The 16844-nt window shown below is 43.3% G+C and overlaps 1 protein-coding gene across 3 annotated transcripts in view; it reads right to left on the bottom strand.

Annotated features, from left to right (window-relative positions):
- Positions 1-220: 220 nt before the first annotated feature.
- Positions 221-16844, bottom strand: part of GPM6B (glycoprotein M6B) — a 36432-nt gene continuing 19808 nt past the window's right edge. For 2 of the 3 annotated variants that reach the window (XM_086609322.1, XM_086609326.1), the window contains 6 exons: positions 12680-12866; positions 8185-8341; positions 4488-4659; positions 3104-3177; positions 2725-2790; positions 1948-2028 (listed from right to left, as the gene is read on the bottom strand). In XM_086609322.1, the coding sequence (XP_086465448.1) occupies positions 1948-2028; positions 2725-2790; positions 3104-3177; positions 4488-4659; positions 8185-8341; positions 12680-12866 (737 nt within the window). Of the gene's footprint in view, positions 371-1947; positions 2029-2724; positions 2791-3103; positions 3178-4487; positions 4660-8184; positions 8342-12679; positions 12867-16844 lie in introns of those variants that run through there. The other variant, XM_086609315.1, reaches the window with a different exon arrangement.

Genomic DNA, 16844 nt, shown 5'->3' with positions numbered 1-16844 from the left:
TTTAAAATGCCTGTAATAAAACCTCCATTCTCTGTAAGAAAGGATGGAAGATTACCCACGGGAAGATTTCCCTATGAATGTGATCCAGGAGCTGGAATGTGAAGCTTTTGCACTTCTCTCTAATTTTGTTTGGTAGACACACATCTGTACTGCAGAGCAGCTATCTGTTGATTTGTCAGAGCTACAGAATTCTTCTGCTGAATTACTGTGGCAAACACGTTTATGTGTAAGAATTGAGTTGCTCTTTTGACCGAGACTGGATATCCTGAAGCTCCTGCTCTTCTTTTGCTTTGATATCTTGGTAGGCCTGCATTTTGCTGGCATCCTTTAAGTAGGCCCAGTTAGAAGACAGTATCATGAGGAAGTGGATCTGGAAGAGAAGGGTGAGCATGATGGCTAGTGAGCATGTCAAGAGGCAAAGCAAGCTGCTAGTTAGATTAATAGACGCTCTTCAAAATAACGACCAAAAACCAGTTATTCTACGTTAATAAGCATTCTGTTATTAAAACAAGCACAGAGGCTACTTTCAGAGATCTCTAGGATTTGGCATGCCAATACTTCAGTCGGTTATTCACAATTTAGAGAAAGTTAGTATAACAGTAATAAAATGAGCTACAGAGTCGTACGGATCAATTAAAACGCAGAATGGGGGGAAGCAGGAAGAAAGTTTTGTACGTGGCAATTTATGTGATCTGTAAACTACGAGGTGCTCAGAAGAACTGCGTTCTAAGGTTGAGGTGTTTATGCATATCCAAGCCCAGATCCCGGTAATTCTTTTCCCCCAACAAGCAGATGAGAATTCCACCCTCCCCCTGGAAAAAGCCTGAAACTGTAAACAGGTTTATTTTCGTGAACAAGGCTACATGAACATATTGAAAAATCAAACAACAAAACATGAGTCCAAAACTAAGCAAAAGCATGCAATCTCTGAGTTAAGAAGTCTTAATCATATATTTTTATAACTACATTTTAAACTTCCATTGTCCAACCTCAGGTGAAGAGTTTTATATCATATATTAGCAACTGGTGGGGTTTTTTTTATCATCATCATCATCACCATTGTGTGGATTTTTTCTAGTTTGCACATTCCATCTCTTCCCAACTTCTTTTCACCATACTTCATGCAAAAAAATCTACATCTGAAAACACTGATTCACTTCTTTTTTTTTTTAATGCCAACAGTGTAAAAACGCCTCTGTGATCTATGCATGGTTTTGCTTCCCGTGCAGTCGTACTTACAGTTTTGAGATCTGGCTACTGAGAAATCAGTTACTAAAGTGCACACCACTCAAGAACAGAAGCTATTTATAAGCTGTTTCTTACTAGTTCAAGGTCCAAAAGAAAGGATGTGATTGTTTTACGCAGAGCTAATACAAGGATGTATTTTATTCCAGAGAGAGCATAATTTGGCAATTACTTGAAAATGGAAGAAAATAATCAACTTTATCATCCGTGCACTGGAAACACAAGCCAACTAATTCATAATACCTGGGCTTCCAATTTCTGCCGAAAGAGACCGGCACTACTTTACTATTCCTTTTCTTTTGTATCACAGATATTTTGTATGCATGCTCAGAGCGGTTGTATTTGGTGTTCAGGATGAAGAATAAAGGAGTAATCCTGACCCTGAACTGTCCCAGTGTTTTTCTGAGAGATGACTGTTAGAAAGCAAGCGGAGACTTGCAATGGAAACATCGCATCTTCAGGAGGATGCTTTACAAACACCCCTGCAGTAACTGAATCCTCTCGACATGAAGAAATAGCCAGACCTCATCCACATCACAGTTCATATACAAGAAGTCATTTTATTAATCTGATAAGCTAAATGATGCTCACTGAAGCTATTTACAATTACTGTAACAAAACTCAGAAAGCCAGACTTTGAGCCTAGGGTGTCAGTGGTATTTCAAGCTACGCAAATGCAGCTCTTTACTGGGCTTATACAATTTAGAATTTAGTGCAGCAATCTTCCCGACTCTTAAACTTCAAAACAGCATAGTTATATGTAGTAGCCATCATGTAGATCAGCTGGTGGAAGAGAACAAAATACAGGAGAGTAAGACACAGCAAGGTGACGGCTCAAGCCCATTTGGGCAACTCTCGATACTTTTACAAAGACGTTACTCTGAGGTAACTTCTTCCAGGGTGAAGATGCGCGGTGAGTAACTTGCCATTTATCTGGAGGGGTCAATCTACCTACGGACCTACAGCTGTTTCATCAACAAACAGCGAGTATTACACCTGGGCTTGGCTGACATGAGGTTAGAAGCTGGCAGCTAGAGGAAGCGTTAAACACACGAAACAAGTCATCTTGTTAATGTCCCTTTTTCCAACTGCTACCGGGAACTGGCATTGCAGAGTGGGACTAGTCAAACTGCCTGGATCCAGACAAGAAAACCAAGAGGTTACAAGTGACTGATTGTATAAACTACAAAAACAAAAAGAGTGGATGTAAAAATAGTAATAGCGGGTAGAATCTGATTTTCAAAGGACATGCAAAGAATTTTATTCCAAGGATGGGGGAAGGTGGGTTAAGATGACTTCTTCAAGCAAAAGTTGGGGACCTGCAGACTTGTAATGACCAAACCGTAGCAGCAAATCGTGGCGCTTACAGCTCACCCTCCTTAATGCCTAGTATTTAAGATACACAAAATCTAATCTTAAAGCATCTTAAGTCTGAAAGAAACATGTTACACAATAAAACAACAAAAAAATGCTACCCACCAATGCTATGACAGTGGCACCAGCTCCAGCACAAGCCACAATGAACAGGTGATAAGACATGTAGAACTAGAGAAAAAAACACGTTAAAAACATTGAAGTAACTGAGGATAGCATAAAACACGTTTCAACTGTTCTAGAGAATAAGGATAACAAAACCATCTTTGTAGCAAGCTATTCAAAGTTTTAGAAAATAAAATGTTCTGAAATAGTTTTCATTTTCTGGGATGACCTAACACAGAACAATTTCAGTGTTGTGTTTAAATCAATCTCTTTATACTATTAGTATTAGTTTTCTCCAAAAACTTTCATCAGGTTATTTATTACACTGTGCCCAAGTGACTTGAGGGGCAAAAGCTGCACATAGGTTATGTTTCCGTACCTCATTCGTGTTGCAGATGTTCTCTAAAATCGGGCCACAGGCTTTGCCAGGTACAGCATTCCAAGGGATAATACCTGAAAAAAACACGGCAAAAGAAACCACTAATCTTCGCAATCAACACACGCTTTCTATTCCTCTCTCAACTTTTCCACCCACTTGCCAGTTGTTTGCCCGTCTCGGGCATCTGCACCTTGACCAGTACGGCTTTGAGTTGGCAGCAGGAATTAAAACAACTCACTCAAGTTGTGCCTTCTCCCTATACCGAGGCTCGCTGCCAAGGCATGTTCTCAGATGTGGTTTTCCCATCTGGCAGCCAAATGGTTGGGTTTTGCGCTTCAGGTCCAGCCACATACTGCCTACTCTCCCACTCAGCACGGAAGGGGATAATCTGCATCTCAGAGGTACTTGGCACCTTTCAGGATAGCACTTACTAGATTAAGTTCTACTTGAACAAGTAACTACTGTAGAATAGTGTGAATATGGAGATAGAGGGAAGAATTACAGAAGGAATTTCTTCTGGATTAGTTCCAGTAGGTAAAAAAGCGTGAACACTGCTACAAGAAAATTCAGTCTGCCGCACCTCACGTACTCCCAATTACTTTTCCTACATGACTGAAAATCTGAAAAGTTGACAGGATCTAGAAGGTTTAAAATAACCTAAACTTTTAGGCCCGTAACAGATGTAAAGCTTAAGCAAAAGCCATTCGAAACAGGAGGAAACCAGTTTGTCTCCTTCCTTTCAAACTCAGCTGGTTGGAATTAGCCACTCTGTAAGGGGCAGGTCATTGAAATTATCTCAGGATGGTTCAGCTTTCAAAAAGATTTTACAGGATTTACTTTAAAGCCAGCTGCTTCTCTGCCATTGTCCCACTCCTCTGCTACCTGCACCCCCTCGGATTTCTGTGTGTCATCAGAAAGCAGTATTAACTCATTAACAGTTCTAAGGCACATTCTTAATTGCAGGTTTTTGGTCTTTTAACTGAAAGTAACAGCAAAGTTCAGGTGTTAACTTTGTCTTTAAATGTAAAACCAGCTTTTTGAAAGGAAAGAATGTATGCATATGGGTTCAAAAAACAGAATCCGGTTATCTACTTCGCAGCACTGTTTCTAAGCAGTTTATTTTGAGGCTGAACTATTTTTAAACCTAATATTATAGTACTGGAAACGGCTACAACATCATTTTAGATAAATGACTTGCCAGTTCAGTTAAATTGATTGCATCTGGAAAGAGATCAGTGTAATCTGAATTAATTAGAAAAGTAATAGCACATTCAGAGATACAAGATGCTTTTGCATTTGGTTCATTTGATAAGGCTGAGACAAAACTACTGAAGACAGACCAAGGAGAAAGGATAAAGCATTTAATCAGGATTAAAATAAGTACCGTATTGCCTGATATCCACGCAGATCTGGTCCCCTGGAACTGTCACATTTGTCTGAAGTGATTTGATGACTTCACAAGTTGACCATATGTTATAGAACATAAAGACAGGCACAGCAGAGAAGCCAAAGACCCCAAGCCAGGCCACTCCAAGCACATAGGTGAGGAAAACAAACTGGGCAAAGAAAACACAAGCACTTCACATTTATTCTTTGAAGACAGTACTTGAATTTTCCTTTAAAATGCTTCAAAGTAATATTTAAGCATACTTTCAGAAATCAAGTAATAAAACATTGATTTCCAGGCACAAACAAAACCAGTATTCTCGTTGCTTACAAAGACTTTGGTAGTTTAAGTGCTACTGAGAATGTAATTCAGACATTTCCTTTTTCATCAGCCTGCTTGAGTAAACAGCTTGGCCTCCTCAAAGAGCAGTCCGTTAATTTCTCAAGACTCTCAGCTAAGCAGGGATGCCGGTTGTAGGCTAAAACCAATATAACGCCAAAAAAAAAAATCAATTTAAGGAGGTTTTTTTAGTTAACTGTAACATGCTAGCATTTCTATACAACTTGCAAATCAAAGCAAGAGAGTGAACTGGTGTTCACAGAGCTCTCCCGTACTCCCTGATTTATTGAAATCAATTGTGAACATTTGAGAATAACTATTTTTGAAAACATACCACAACCGTTACAGCAGATCAGAAAGTTTCAACTGATGTAACACACATTGCCAAGAACAAAAGTAGTCACTTCACCTTAGAGAATCGTGGATTTTCCATTGAAATTTGCTGATTTGAGTTTGCTGTTTTTTTAAAAAAGAATTACTACATGCATTTTCTTTGGTAAGATTATAAGGTATGGAACTCATTGCTTTGGAAATCTCCAGCTTCCCCCTCCCACTGGACCTCTTCCCTTTTCCCTGTTCTTCTAAGGTTTGTGGTGAAACAGTAACTTTGGCATCAGTTCCCAGCTCCCTCCTCTTGGTGAGATGAGAATTTGGATCCTACTCAGAAGGCGGGGGAATGCTGTTACATCTCATGTGTATACCTGGAGAAGAGAAGGCTCTGGGGTGATCTGATAGCAGCCTTCCAGTACCTAAAGGGGGCCTACAGGAAAGCTGGAGAGGGACTTTCTACAAGGGCGTGTAGTGATAGGACAAGGGGCAATGGCTTTAAACTGAGAGAGGGGAGATTTAGATTAGATCTAAGGAAGAAATTTTTCACTCTGAGGGTGGTGAGGCAGTGGAACAGGTTGCCCAGAGAAGTTGTAGATGCCCCATCCCTGGAAGTGTTCAAGGCCAGGTTGGATGAGGCTTTGAGCACCCTGGTGTAGCGGAGGGTGTCCCTGCCTATGGCAGGGGGGTTGGAACTAGATGATCTTTGAGGTCCCTTCCGACTTTAACCATTCTGTGATTCTATGTGTTCCCTTTTCACTGTTATTTAACTGTAGGTTGACTGGCAAGGCTTTACTTCCAGTAAAGCACTGATGCTGTACTATCTTACTTGAAACTTGTGTGCCAGAGAACAGCAGCGTGGATGGGAAAGCTCAGGGGGAGGAGGTCGTCTCAGCTTGACCCACAACTGACAGACTGAACCAATGCTGCAGTGGTGGAGGTTTGCATCCTCATAGGTTTTGTCCAGACGTGCTGAACAACACTGCAAATGTTACAGCAAAGGCTGAGCAGTTGTTTAGGTTTTACAGTCCACAGAGGTAGAGTGTGGGGGGAGGCAGAAGTGCTTGCAAAACTAAGGCCTATAAAAGACCCAGCTAGCCTTTAATTTATACACAACTGAACTAAAATAACTTATTTCATACTAGACGGTGACACACGCCAGACCTATATGTTTTATGCGAGAATTGAGAATTCTCTTATAGGATTTGGTATGGACCAAGCGGACCAGTTTAAAGGAATCCTATAGATGCACTACACACAAAACGTGGTTCTGCGTATGGACAGGAAGCACACAAAGCCTTTAACTCCTAAAATAGCCAGGACAAAACACAATCGCTCTCACATTTAATGTGATAACTGTGGGAAATCGCTATTCTGCATTACCACAGCCAACATAAATAATTTAGGAAAGTTGGAAGTCTGTCTTCTGCAATAACCTTACACAAGATGGAAGGGACTGACTTCCAGGACTTCGTTTGGTAACGTAACAGAGGAAGAAGTGGAGAAGCTCTTAATCAAAGAGGCAAAAGAAAAAAAAATATCACTGTATGTCCAAAAGCTTGTGTCCGTACCCAGCTGCAGCCACTAGTCTGTTAAGATACTGTATCTCCTCACAAACCTTGTTCTAACCCTGGTGTTTTAAGCGGCTCTACTGCTACGCAGCAACCTACAGATGTTTTTATGCCATGACTGCCACCGCTGAACACTGATGTGTCTTACCAGAGCTCCAAGCCCTTACTTAGCTGCTAAATGCTCTCCTTCATTGCGTGGACAAATAGAGGCAAACATGAAAACACATTTTCCTGTCATATTTCCATGTGTCACACTGGTATTTGTATAAGCAGCTGACAATCACGTGCCTGCAACTACTCAACTGCTCAAGCAATTGTCTGTACTAATAAGATGCACATAGGTGTATGTTTCTACTGTATTTTGGATCTTTGGAAAACACTGCTTTAGAGCCAATTTTGCTCCTCAGTGAAGATCATACTTGCTAGAGAAAGAGCAAGCGAATAGCTGCTTAAGTGGAAAATGATCAGATGTCTTATTTTTATTAGCTCTTGAAAAATTCAGCAAGCATCCAAAGCACAGTGGAAAATTGTCAAACCTCTTGAAAATAAACATGCATCTCCTTTGTATTTAACCAGCTGAAAGTACATATTTTTTAAGTACAGGATATAGATTGTATATTAAAATGCAACAATCACATCAAAAGCCTCTTCTCTTTTCACCCACACTTTCCCGTGGGCAATCTGTCATACTGCTTATGTTCCTCCATAACTATGAGCTTTGAATTCAGATTTTCAGAAATAGCTTTGAAATCCTGTCTCTGCAACACAGCTATGTTTCTGTTCTTGCAGAGTGCACCCTGGGGGGCAACGTGGGTGAGAATCTGAAGTTTTATTTTCAGTTAAACTTTGCTTAAAATTTTGTTCTAACACAGAAGTACACTGAAGGGAAGAAGGCTTGTAACTTTAAGGCTTTAAGTACTTCAGCTTTGTAAAAAGACTCACTATTACATCTGTATGCCTTTCGCCATCTGCAAAAGCAAGACAGCAATACTTGATTCAAGTGCAAAGATGTTGCAAAGCTTCATTCATTACTCTTCCATCCAGACGTCCTCAAGCAGAAATGACTATGGAAGTCAGAGGCATTACAGTTTGTTATTTAAATAGCTCTGCAAACCACAGCCATTCTACAGTCTGCCTTTAAGCACTGCTCCATGTTTAAAAGCGCAAATTTCATTAAGGCTTTCATTCAGTGTTTCAAAGTTAGCAGTCTCCATCAACTTAGTTTACACCAATGGGTCGCTTTATGATGGGGGAGACCACAGTAGCACCCTGACAGTCCATCTGCAGAATTTGGATTTGACCAAGAAGGACCAGCAACAGGGATTGACTCTGACAACCCGTAAGGATTTAAACAAAGAAGGCAGCAAGATATTGAGGTTCAAAACCACAGGAGTCAAACTGAGCCCAAGAGGTTACAGCAAGCAAAGACGACTGTTCCCGTTTCTAACGCTACTCACCATTCCACTGATGCAGCGGCCACAGGCTGTCGTTTTGAACTCTCCATGAAGCTCCTTCACAGCACTTGTTGTATAAAAACCTTCTGCCAAAAGGATTATTCCGTATAAGAAGAAAAATGATGCAATGCCATAAATTACATACTGCATTAGCTGTATTCTAAAAGGGAAAAGAAAAAAAATATTAAATTTCAGTCCTATAACAACAAAGTCAGTCCTCCTAAATCGTAATAGGTATGAGATAACTCCTCTTCTAGAAATACAGTTCAAGGCTCCTTAATGCATTTTTAGCAAGCAGGCTGCAGGAGAGCACCAGTACAACTATCCTACTTCTGCAGGTAAGCAACACTAATGTGCGTTAGTCTGGCATCTGCTCAAGCATCCTCTGTTCTTACACTGACTGGTATTAGTCACCAGCTTCAAGCTGCAATTTCATGTCTCCACTATGGAGATCTTTTTTTTCCTACTATTGATCCTGACACCTAACTCAGGGAATGCCTGACAGGGTCAACATAGGGCTCTGAAATGGCAAAGGCTAGAGCTGAACTACCAGGCTCCGTGGTGATTCCTTTGGCTTAGGGAAAGGAAGCAGACCCTGAAATTCACTGTTTCCACCTCTAAAATCCAGTTAAATGTAGGGCTGGAGCACCTCTGCTACGAGGACTGGTTGTGGGAGCTGGGATTGTTCAGCCTTGAAAAGAGAAGACTTCGGGGGGACCTAATAGCTGCCTTCCAATACCTGAAGGGAACCTACAGGAAGGCTGGGGAGGGACTTTTTACAAGAGTGTCCACTGACAGGACAAGGGGAAATGGGTTTAAGTTGAAGAAGAACAGATTTAGATTAGATCTTAGGAAGAAATTCTTCAGTATGAGGGTGGTTAGACTTTGGAATAAATTGCCCAGAGAAGTTGTGGATGCCGCCTCTCTGGAGGTGTTCAAGGCCAGGTTGGGTGGAGCCTTGAGTAGCCTGGTCTAGTTGAGAGGCGTCCCTGCCCATGACAGGGAGGTTGGATTAGATGATCTCTGAGGTCCCTTCCAGCCTATGCCATTCTGTGATTCTATGATTGTCTGATATAAAACTCTGTGAATGTGCACTGACTTCTCCTGAGGAATGGTTTGCTCTACAGCCCAGAAGGGTACTACTTCCAAGTGAGCAGCTATTTTCAGTGCCTTAAGTCACAGCTGTGTTGAGCTCCCCAAAGTGTAATTAAATTTAAAAAAAACTGCAAGAAGTATTTAGGAAATGCTTCCATTTGAGATATTCTGGAACCATCCTGAGGAAGATCATCTCAGGGCACATGGTATAAGCCTTCCCTCAGATATTATTTGAGCAAGTTCTCGATTCCTTGAAAATCTGCCATCTGCAATGACACAGCACTTTAACTCTGGCTACAATAGGTAAATGGAAAGAATAATCTCTAAATATTATCAATAAGATTCAGTACCTGAAGCTAATTGTTTTAGGAGAACCAGAATGCCAGGTCTTCCGTACAACACTTCTGGTCTCCAAAAGTCATACTTTGTTATTAGCACAGCTTCTCCAGAACTTATGCCTTCTTAAAAATAATTTGAGTGTAAGATGGTTATTTTGGATGAAGCTATTCACAGAATAGAGAGGTTAACTTTATACATCCATACTGCCCATTTTCTAAGGATAAATATATTTTTCCTCAGATATTTTTTTCAATTCTTGCCACTCTCTGCTAGCTAGCTGCTAGCACAGATCCTCAAGGAGCATCTGCCTGTTTTAGCTTAATTTAAAGAAAATTGATGACTGCCATTTATATAGTTAAATGTTATCCAGACAGACAGCACATCCCTTGTATCAAAATAGGATATTGCTCATTTAAAATTATATGTGGGAAGTGTTATGTTTATTTTCCAAACTGATTAAAAATAACAATAAATCTGTTGCACCTGTGCTGTAAAGTATGAAAAAATTAAGTCAGGATTTGAGAGAGTATAGAAGAATTTGCTTCACTATCACTGTCTAAAAGGGACTCAATGCATGGTACCAGAAATTAGTAATGTGAAACATGGTTAAAATAATCTCTTCCAAAGGGTGTATATTTTTCATTTATTTTATGTCTCTGTGGTCTTAAACTTTGCCTCTTTCTAGCACCTATTCTCCCTTGCCTTTCTTGCTAGGCCTCCACGGAGTCCAAGATCTCAACTGCTTTGGTAGGAATTATGTGCTTCCTCAGCTGCTGATTCCTGACTTGATAAGAAACATTGTCAACAAGTCTCCAAAATTTAAAACTCGTTGCCTGTTACGGTTGCTTTTGCAATTTCTTCTGTTTTGCACAAACAAAGCCTATACAAGCACAAGGACGTTTTTTTACTCAGCTGCTGAAGAACAGGTTCTTACAGTTTCTCGCTAAATTTTAAGGCTAACTGCATAGTCCCTGCGACTCGTGCACCAGAGCCAGGGACGCAGTGCCCAGCCACAGCCGGGGTGCGAGGTGCTGGGGTGGGGACCCTGGTGGGTTGCAGTCCTGGAGGTGCATGGCAGTTCTTCGCACACACGGCCTGCCCCAGAGCCCTCGGGTGGCCGTCAGAAGGTTTCGACATCCCCTCCTCACACGGCAGCCCTGTCCTGGGACAGAGACCGGTGGCGCGCTGTGCCCATGAGCAGCGCCAGCCTGCGGGAAGCGGCGGGCAGGAGGCCAAGCCCCAGCCCGGTCAGCATCCTGACGCCGCTGCACAGGTGTCCTGAGTTGCAACTCGAGATAAACTCCTCGCTGCTGCCGGGACAAAAGCTGCTCCAAAGCCTGGAGGTCCGGCTGAAGGGGCCGTGTGAGGCCCACTGTGTCCAGACCACCAGCCCGGAGCCTGGGACAGGCACGGCCCTCAGCATCAACAGGAATGAGAGGCTCGTGCCAGAGGGCCGGGCGCTGGGCACAGGCCTCCGGGCCTTCCTCTGGTTTCATGGAGAAGCCTTGGGAACACAAAAGCCCCAACTATTTCATAGAATCATAGAATGGTTCGAGTTGGAAGGGACCTCAAAGATCATCTAGTTCCAAACCCTCTGCCATGGGCAGGGACACCCTCCACTACACCAGGTTGCCCAAAGCCTCATCCAACCTGGCTTTGAACACTTCCAGGGATAGGCATCCACAACTTCTCTGGGCAACCTGTTCTAGTGCCTCACCACCCTCAGAGTGAAGAATTTCTTCCTTGTATCTAATCTGAATCTGCCCTCTTTCAGTTTAAATCCATTACCCCTTGTCCTATCACTACACACCCTTGTAAAAAGTCCCTCTCCAGCTTTCCTGTAGGCCCCCTTTAAGTACTGGAAAGCTGCAATAAGATCAGAAGCCTTCTCTTCTCCAGGCTGAACAGCCCCAACTCTCTCAGCCTGTCTTCATAGCAGAGGTGTTCCAGCCCTCGGATCATCTTCGTGGCCCTCCTCTGGACTCATCAGTGGTTATTTCCAAAGGCTACAGTTGCAGAGACATTCAAGCTCTTTCCAGTCTTTCCTTTTTCTGATTTGTACAATACCAGTCCACCTTCTTCTGAGAGCCGGTAATCAGAACACCACTTCCCTGATACCCCTGTTATCCCTTCAAACTTTGTGTCACCAAACACTAAATCTACCCTCTTTCAGATTCAAATTGTTACCCCTTGTTCTGTCACAACAGGCCCTGGTGAAAAGTATTTCTCCATATTTCACCCCTTTAGGTACTGGAAGGCTGCTAGAAGGCTCCCCAGAGCCTTCTATTCTCTAGGTTGAACAAGTCCAACTCTTTCAGCCCTTCCTTATAGCAGAGGTATTCCATCCCTCTGATCATTCTTGTGGCCTTTCTCTGGACCTGCTCCAACAGGTCCACGTCTTTCCCGTGCTGAGGATCCCAGAGCTGAACGCAGTACTGCAGGTGGGGTCTCACCAGCGCGGAGCAGAGGGGCAAAATCACCTCCCTCAACCTGCTGGCTGCCCTTCTTTTGATGCAGCCCAGGATATGGTTGGCTTTCTGCGCTGCGAGTGCACATTGTCGGCTCATACTCAGTTTTTCATCCACCAGTAGCCCCAAGTCCTTTTTTGCAGGGCTGCTCTCAATCCATTCATCCCCAGTCCGTATTGATACTGGGGATTGCCCCAGCCTAGGTGCAGGATCTTGCACTTGACATTGTTGAACCTCATGAGGTTCACAGAGTCTCACTCCTCAAGGCTGTCAAGGTCCCTCTGGATGGCATGCCCTACCTCATGGATATCAACTGGACCACTCAGCTTGGTGTCATCTGCAAACCTGCTGAGGGTGCACTAGATCCCGCTGTCTATGGCAGTGATGAAGATATTAAAAGGTATTGGTCCCAGTATAAACAGGTGAAGCAGGATACATGCTCTGGTTCTTTGTGCATGAACACCAAAAAACCACTGAGTGCTGCTGAACAAACAAGCAACCTAATACTTCGAGATGGAGACTGAGGTTTGAATCCATCTCTACTCATTTAGCATGAGGGTGTTATGAGGAATAATGGAAACGGGAGGCATACTTACACTTCACTCAGCAAAGCATGGTCACTGGCAGTCGTGGAGAAGTGCTGCTCGAGGATAGACACGGTTCCTGTGAGCGCCACATGGCCGCAGCCACAAAACAACGCTACCCCCGAGAAGCAGAGAATGGTTGCCACGAGCGAAGCATATGGCACTCCTCCTAGGCACTTAATGCAACATTCAAAGCAACCTAAGCAGAAAAGAGAAAGCAAAAGAAACGTTATGAGCAAAAAGCAAATCGTGAGGAAAAGAATATCTGTCCTCTGCTTGGTAAAAGCCATAGCGACTAAAAGGCTCAGGCATTGACATGCTAAGCAAAAATCTATAGGTGGTGCAAGACAGCATCACCCTCTAAAGCTGTGACCTACAGATCTGTTGGTATGGACTCAAAGCCCAGAAAGTGGGCTGAGTGCTCCTATCTTTACAGGATCAAGAGGAGATCGATGAGAGAGCCTATGAAATGGAAAAAGAAAAAAACCCACTTGTCCAAAGTGATGCATGGCAATTCAGATGCTCGTGCAGAGCTCACCACGTTTCAGCATTACCAACATTAACGGCAGGAGCATCAGCTACACTGGCACCATTCAGGAAGCCAGAGAAGCAAATACTCAAAGACAATGAAGCCTTTTGGAAAAGTAAAAGATACTTTGCACTTTCACTTGAAGAGGAACATACTGAGGTCTGCAAAACTTAACCATGCTACACTCTCCCAATCATTCCCAAATATCTTTTTTTGTATAAATACATATAAGGTTATAGGGATACAGGTATTTTAACAACAGAAGAACTGAATGGGTGCCAAACAGTAGCAATTTTTATCAAGAGCAGTGAGGTGAAGCTGTATTATGCAGACAACGTGTTTCCAGCTTTACAGGATACACTGGGGTTACACTTATCCCTGAATACAGTATGTAGTTGCATAATCACAGTTTTAATGAAATGCATCGTTCGAGCAGTCTGAGTTAACAAAACATCTCCCCATAACTGCTGCTCTACAAACACTGTAATAAGGAGGTTGCAGCTGAATTGCCAGGTTCTTCCTGATTGCGCGGCCTGAAAACGCATCTGCTTGCAGAGCTGGGAAACGTAAATCGGAAACAAACACAGCTTTTAACTGCACTATAACAGTAATGGCAATCCATACCAATTCATTACTTCAGGGTGATGGCATTAAGCTGCCTCCATTAATGTGCAGCTCATACAACTACGCAAAACGCAAGCCATTAAGACAACGTTCAATGGAGCGACCAGCGTTGCACGTCGCAGGAACAGCCTGCTGCTTCTACAGGAAGGCACTAAACGAACCAAGTGTTTGAAGGCAGGGAGACAGCTGGTGAACCCGTACATCACGTCACATCTTCCCGCCTCAAAAATTCCTCACGAAGATCAGCAAGCCTTCACCCGCCACATGAAGCAAGTTTATTTTTATCCCCCTCCCTTTCCCGCTAATGAATGAGCTGCAGAGCAGACAATTCCGTGAAGCACTGGGGAATAATATGCATCTGATAATGGAAAGCTTTCCCATTTCCTAAGTGGGAAACTCTTCTTTTAGAGAGTCACTAGCAAGTGTCCTAGTCAGGCTTACACAGCTATCACCACCAAAATGACTTATAAAACGCCACTTCGCTAACTGCACACGAAATTTAATTGTACAGAAACAAGCCTGGGAAGCTTTTATAGTCAAGCCCACAGCTGGAGTCCACTCAGTAGGAACTATCTTCACGACAAAAATACTGTCAAAAGAACAAACACTGCAGCTTAGCAGTGACAGGGCATGCTATTCAAGGAAATATCTTTGGTTTTCATCTTATCACAGAGGTCCAGAGTCAAGTTCAGACACCAGATCTCGCAGAGCCATCCTCTACTTTGGGGAATCTGCCTGAATGCAGCTCACAAGCCATACGCCAGATGCAATGGCAGTCATACATGTGAGGCTGGCTCGCCTCCGCAGCATCTGCTCCCAGGTCAGACTCAAACCTCCAACAGTTAATCCAAGAAACCCTTGCACCTGGCACAGGATTAGCAGTGAAGGATGATCCAAGAGCAACCACACTCCAATCCAACGAGCAACGCTCAACACACATGTGGCCCCGGCCCAGCAGAAAATGAATGGCCTTTCAGACCACACTTCTAAGAGAAGGTGACTAAATGACAGATCATTGCTTGGTGTGCAGGAGGTTGATCATCTAATCATGCTGATCCACAGATTGCTTTGCAGAAGGATCCCATCAGAGATAGGAAGTGAAAACAGCTGGAAGCAAAGCCAAGGAACTGATGAGGTCCAGAAGAAAAGCTGCTAGTTTCAAAAAATGGTAGCAGCTTGCTTGACAAAACTAGAAATTGGTGTAGAATATAATCATAGAATAATTTAGGTTGGAAAAGACCCTTAAGATCATTGAATCCAACTGCAAACCTAACACTGCCAAGTCCACCACTAAACCATGTCCCTAAGGACCACATCTACACATCTTTTAAATACCTCCAAGGATGGTGACTCCACCACTTCCCTGGGCAGCCTGTTCCAATGCTTAACAACCCCTTCAGTGAAGAAATTTTTCCTAATATCCAATCTAAACCTCCCCTGGCACAACTTGAGGCCATTTCCTCTTGTCCTATAGCTTGTTACTTGGGAGAAGAGACTGACACTCACCTCACTACAATCTCCTTTCAGGTAGTAGGAGAGAGCAATCAGGTTTTTCTCCGGGCTAAACAACCCCAGTTCCCTCAGCTGCTCCTCATAAGACTTGTGCTCCAGATCCTTCACCAGCTTCGTTGACCTTCTTTGGACATACTCCAGCACCTCAATGTCTTTCTTGTAGTGAGGGGCCCAAAACTGAACACAATATTTGAGGTGTGGCCTCACCAGTGCTGATCACAGGAGGACAATCACATCCCTAGTCCTGCTGGCTACACCATGTAGACCCAGGATAGATAAATAACACTTCCCAACTAGATACGTGTACCCTCAGCACCTCACACCACACAGTCGGCTTTCCAGGCCACTGACAGAACATTCGCCCTGGTGAGTTTGTCAGATCCCTTACCCGAACATACAATGTCTGCCGCTAATCCACGGACCCTCCAACACAAGCCAACAGTGGCAAATCCCCTCTCACTTCCCAGCAACTGGCAGCTGCACATAGCATCTTTGTGGCCATACTCATTATGTCTTCCTCTACAGCCCAAGGAAAAAAGACACCACAATATCTGGGTGGACTTAATTTCGTCAGCGCAGATCAAGGCCAACAGATGCCCTAAGAGGTCTCAGAAGCAACCATGTTATTTTGAGCAAGGCAGAGAAAACTGCCCAAACATAGATCTGCAGAAACTACTCGCCCTTGCACCAAGACTAAACCAGGCAGCAGAGGGACTTCAGTTCACAGAGAAATAGTGTGCGGCCAGCTTGTGAGCGCAGGAAGCATCCCAAACCAGCACGTTTCCAAGAGACAGCATCCATATATACATAGTTGTTCTGCACCCAAATTGACAGCTGAGCTGCACAGCCTCCTGCCAGAGGGCAACTAACTGCAGGAGGCAACCTCATCATGGTGCTGGGGCTGCCAGACCCCCCACAGATCCTACTGCGAACACTTTTTATGAGCAGCTTAAATCCATGCCTAGCCTGAGCAACACAGCTGGTTTTATAATTTTGTTACAAATCAAGCCTAAAAGAGTACTGCCAGAAGCAGCTTTCAAAAACAGATAAAATTTGAAGCCCATCAACCACTAAGCTATGCTTACCAAGCTTCCCAAACAAGCACTGAAGCAAATCAAAGGATTTCTGAAAAAAATGAAAGCTATCCAGGAAACCTGCTTTATGATCTCTCTCTGTAACCCCAAGCAAGTATCTTCATATAGTGCAACTTAAACCCCATGATGATGTTTGCCTGGTTCATGCTCACAAAGTAACTTGATAACGCACTGATGACAACCGCAGGCTGAAGGCCTGTGAACTCAAGCTGACAAAAACAGGTAGTATTAAAATAAGTTTAGTTCCAATTTTCTGCTAGCTTTTACTTTTCATATGGCCAACACAGCTGAACTTTTCAGCTGTTCATCCACTTCCAACACAGCAGTGCAAAACGATTTAAATATGAAACTGTACAGCACAAACACACATCACTGCATCTCCCCCTTCAATGGCCATTTTGTGCAAGGCAGCACTAGA

This window comes from Tauraco erythrolophus, chromosome 1, assembly GCF_009769465.1.
Source record: "Tauraco erythrolophus isolate bTauEry1 chromosome 1, bTauEry1.pri, whole genome shotgun sequence".
Classification (NCBI taxonomy): Eukaryota; Metazoa; Chordata; class Aves; order Musophagiformes; family Musophagidae; genus Tauraco; species Tauraco erythrolophus.
Note: the sequence above shows the minus strand (reverse complement) of the source record. Positions and strands in the feature narration are given on the sequence as shown.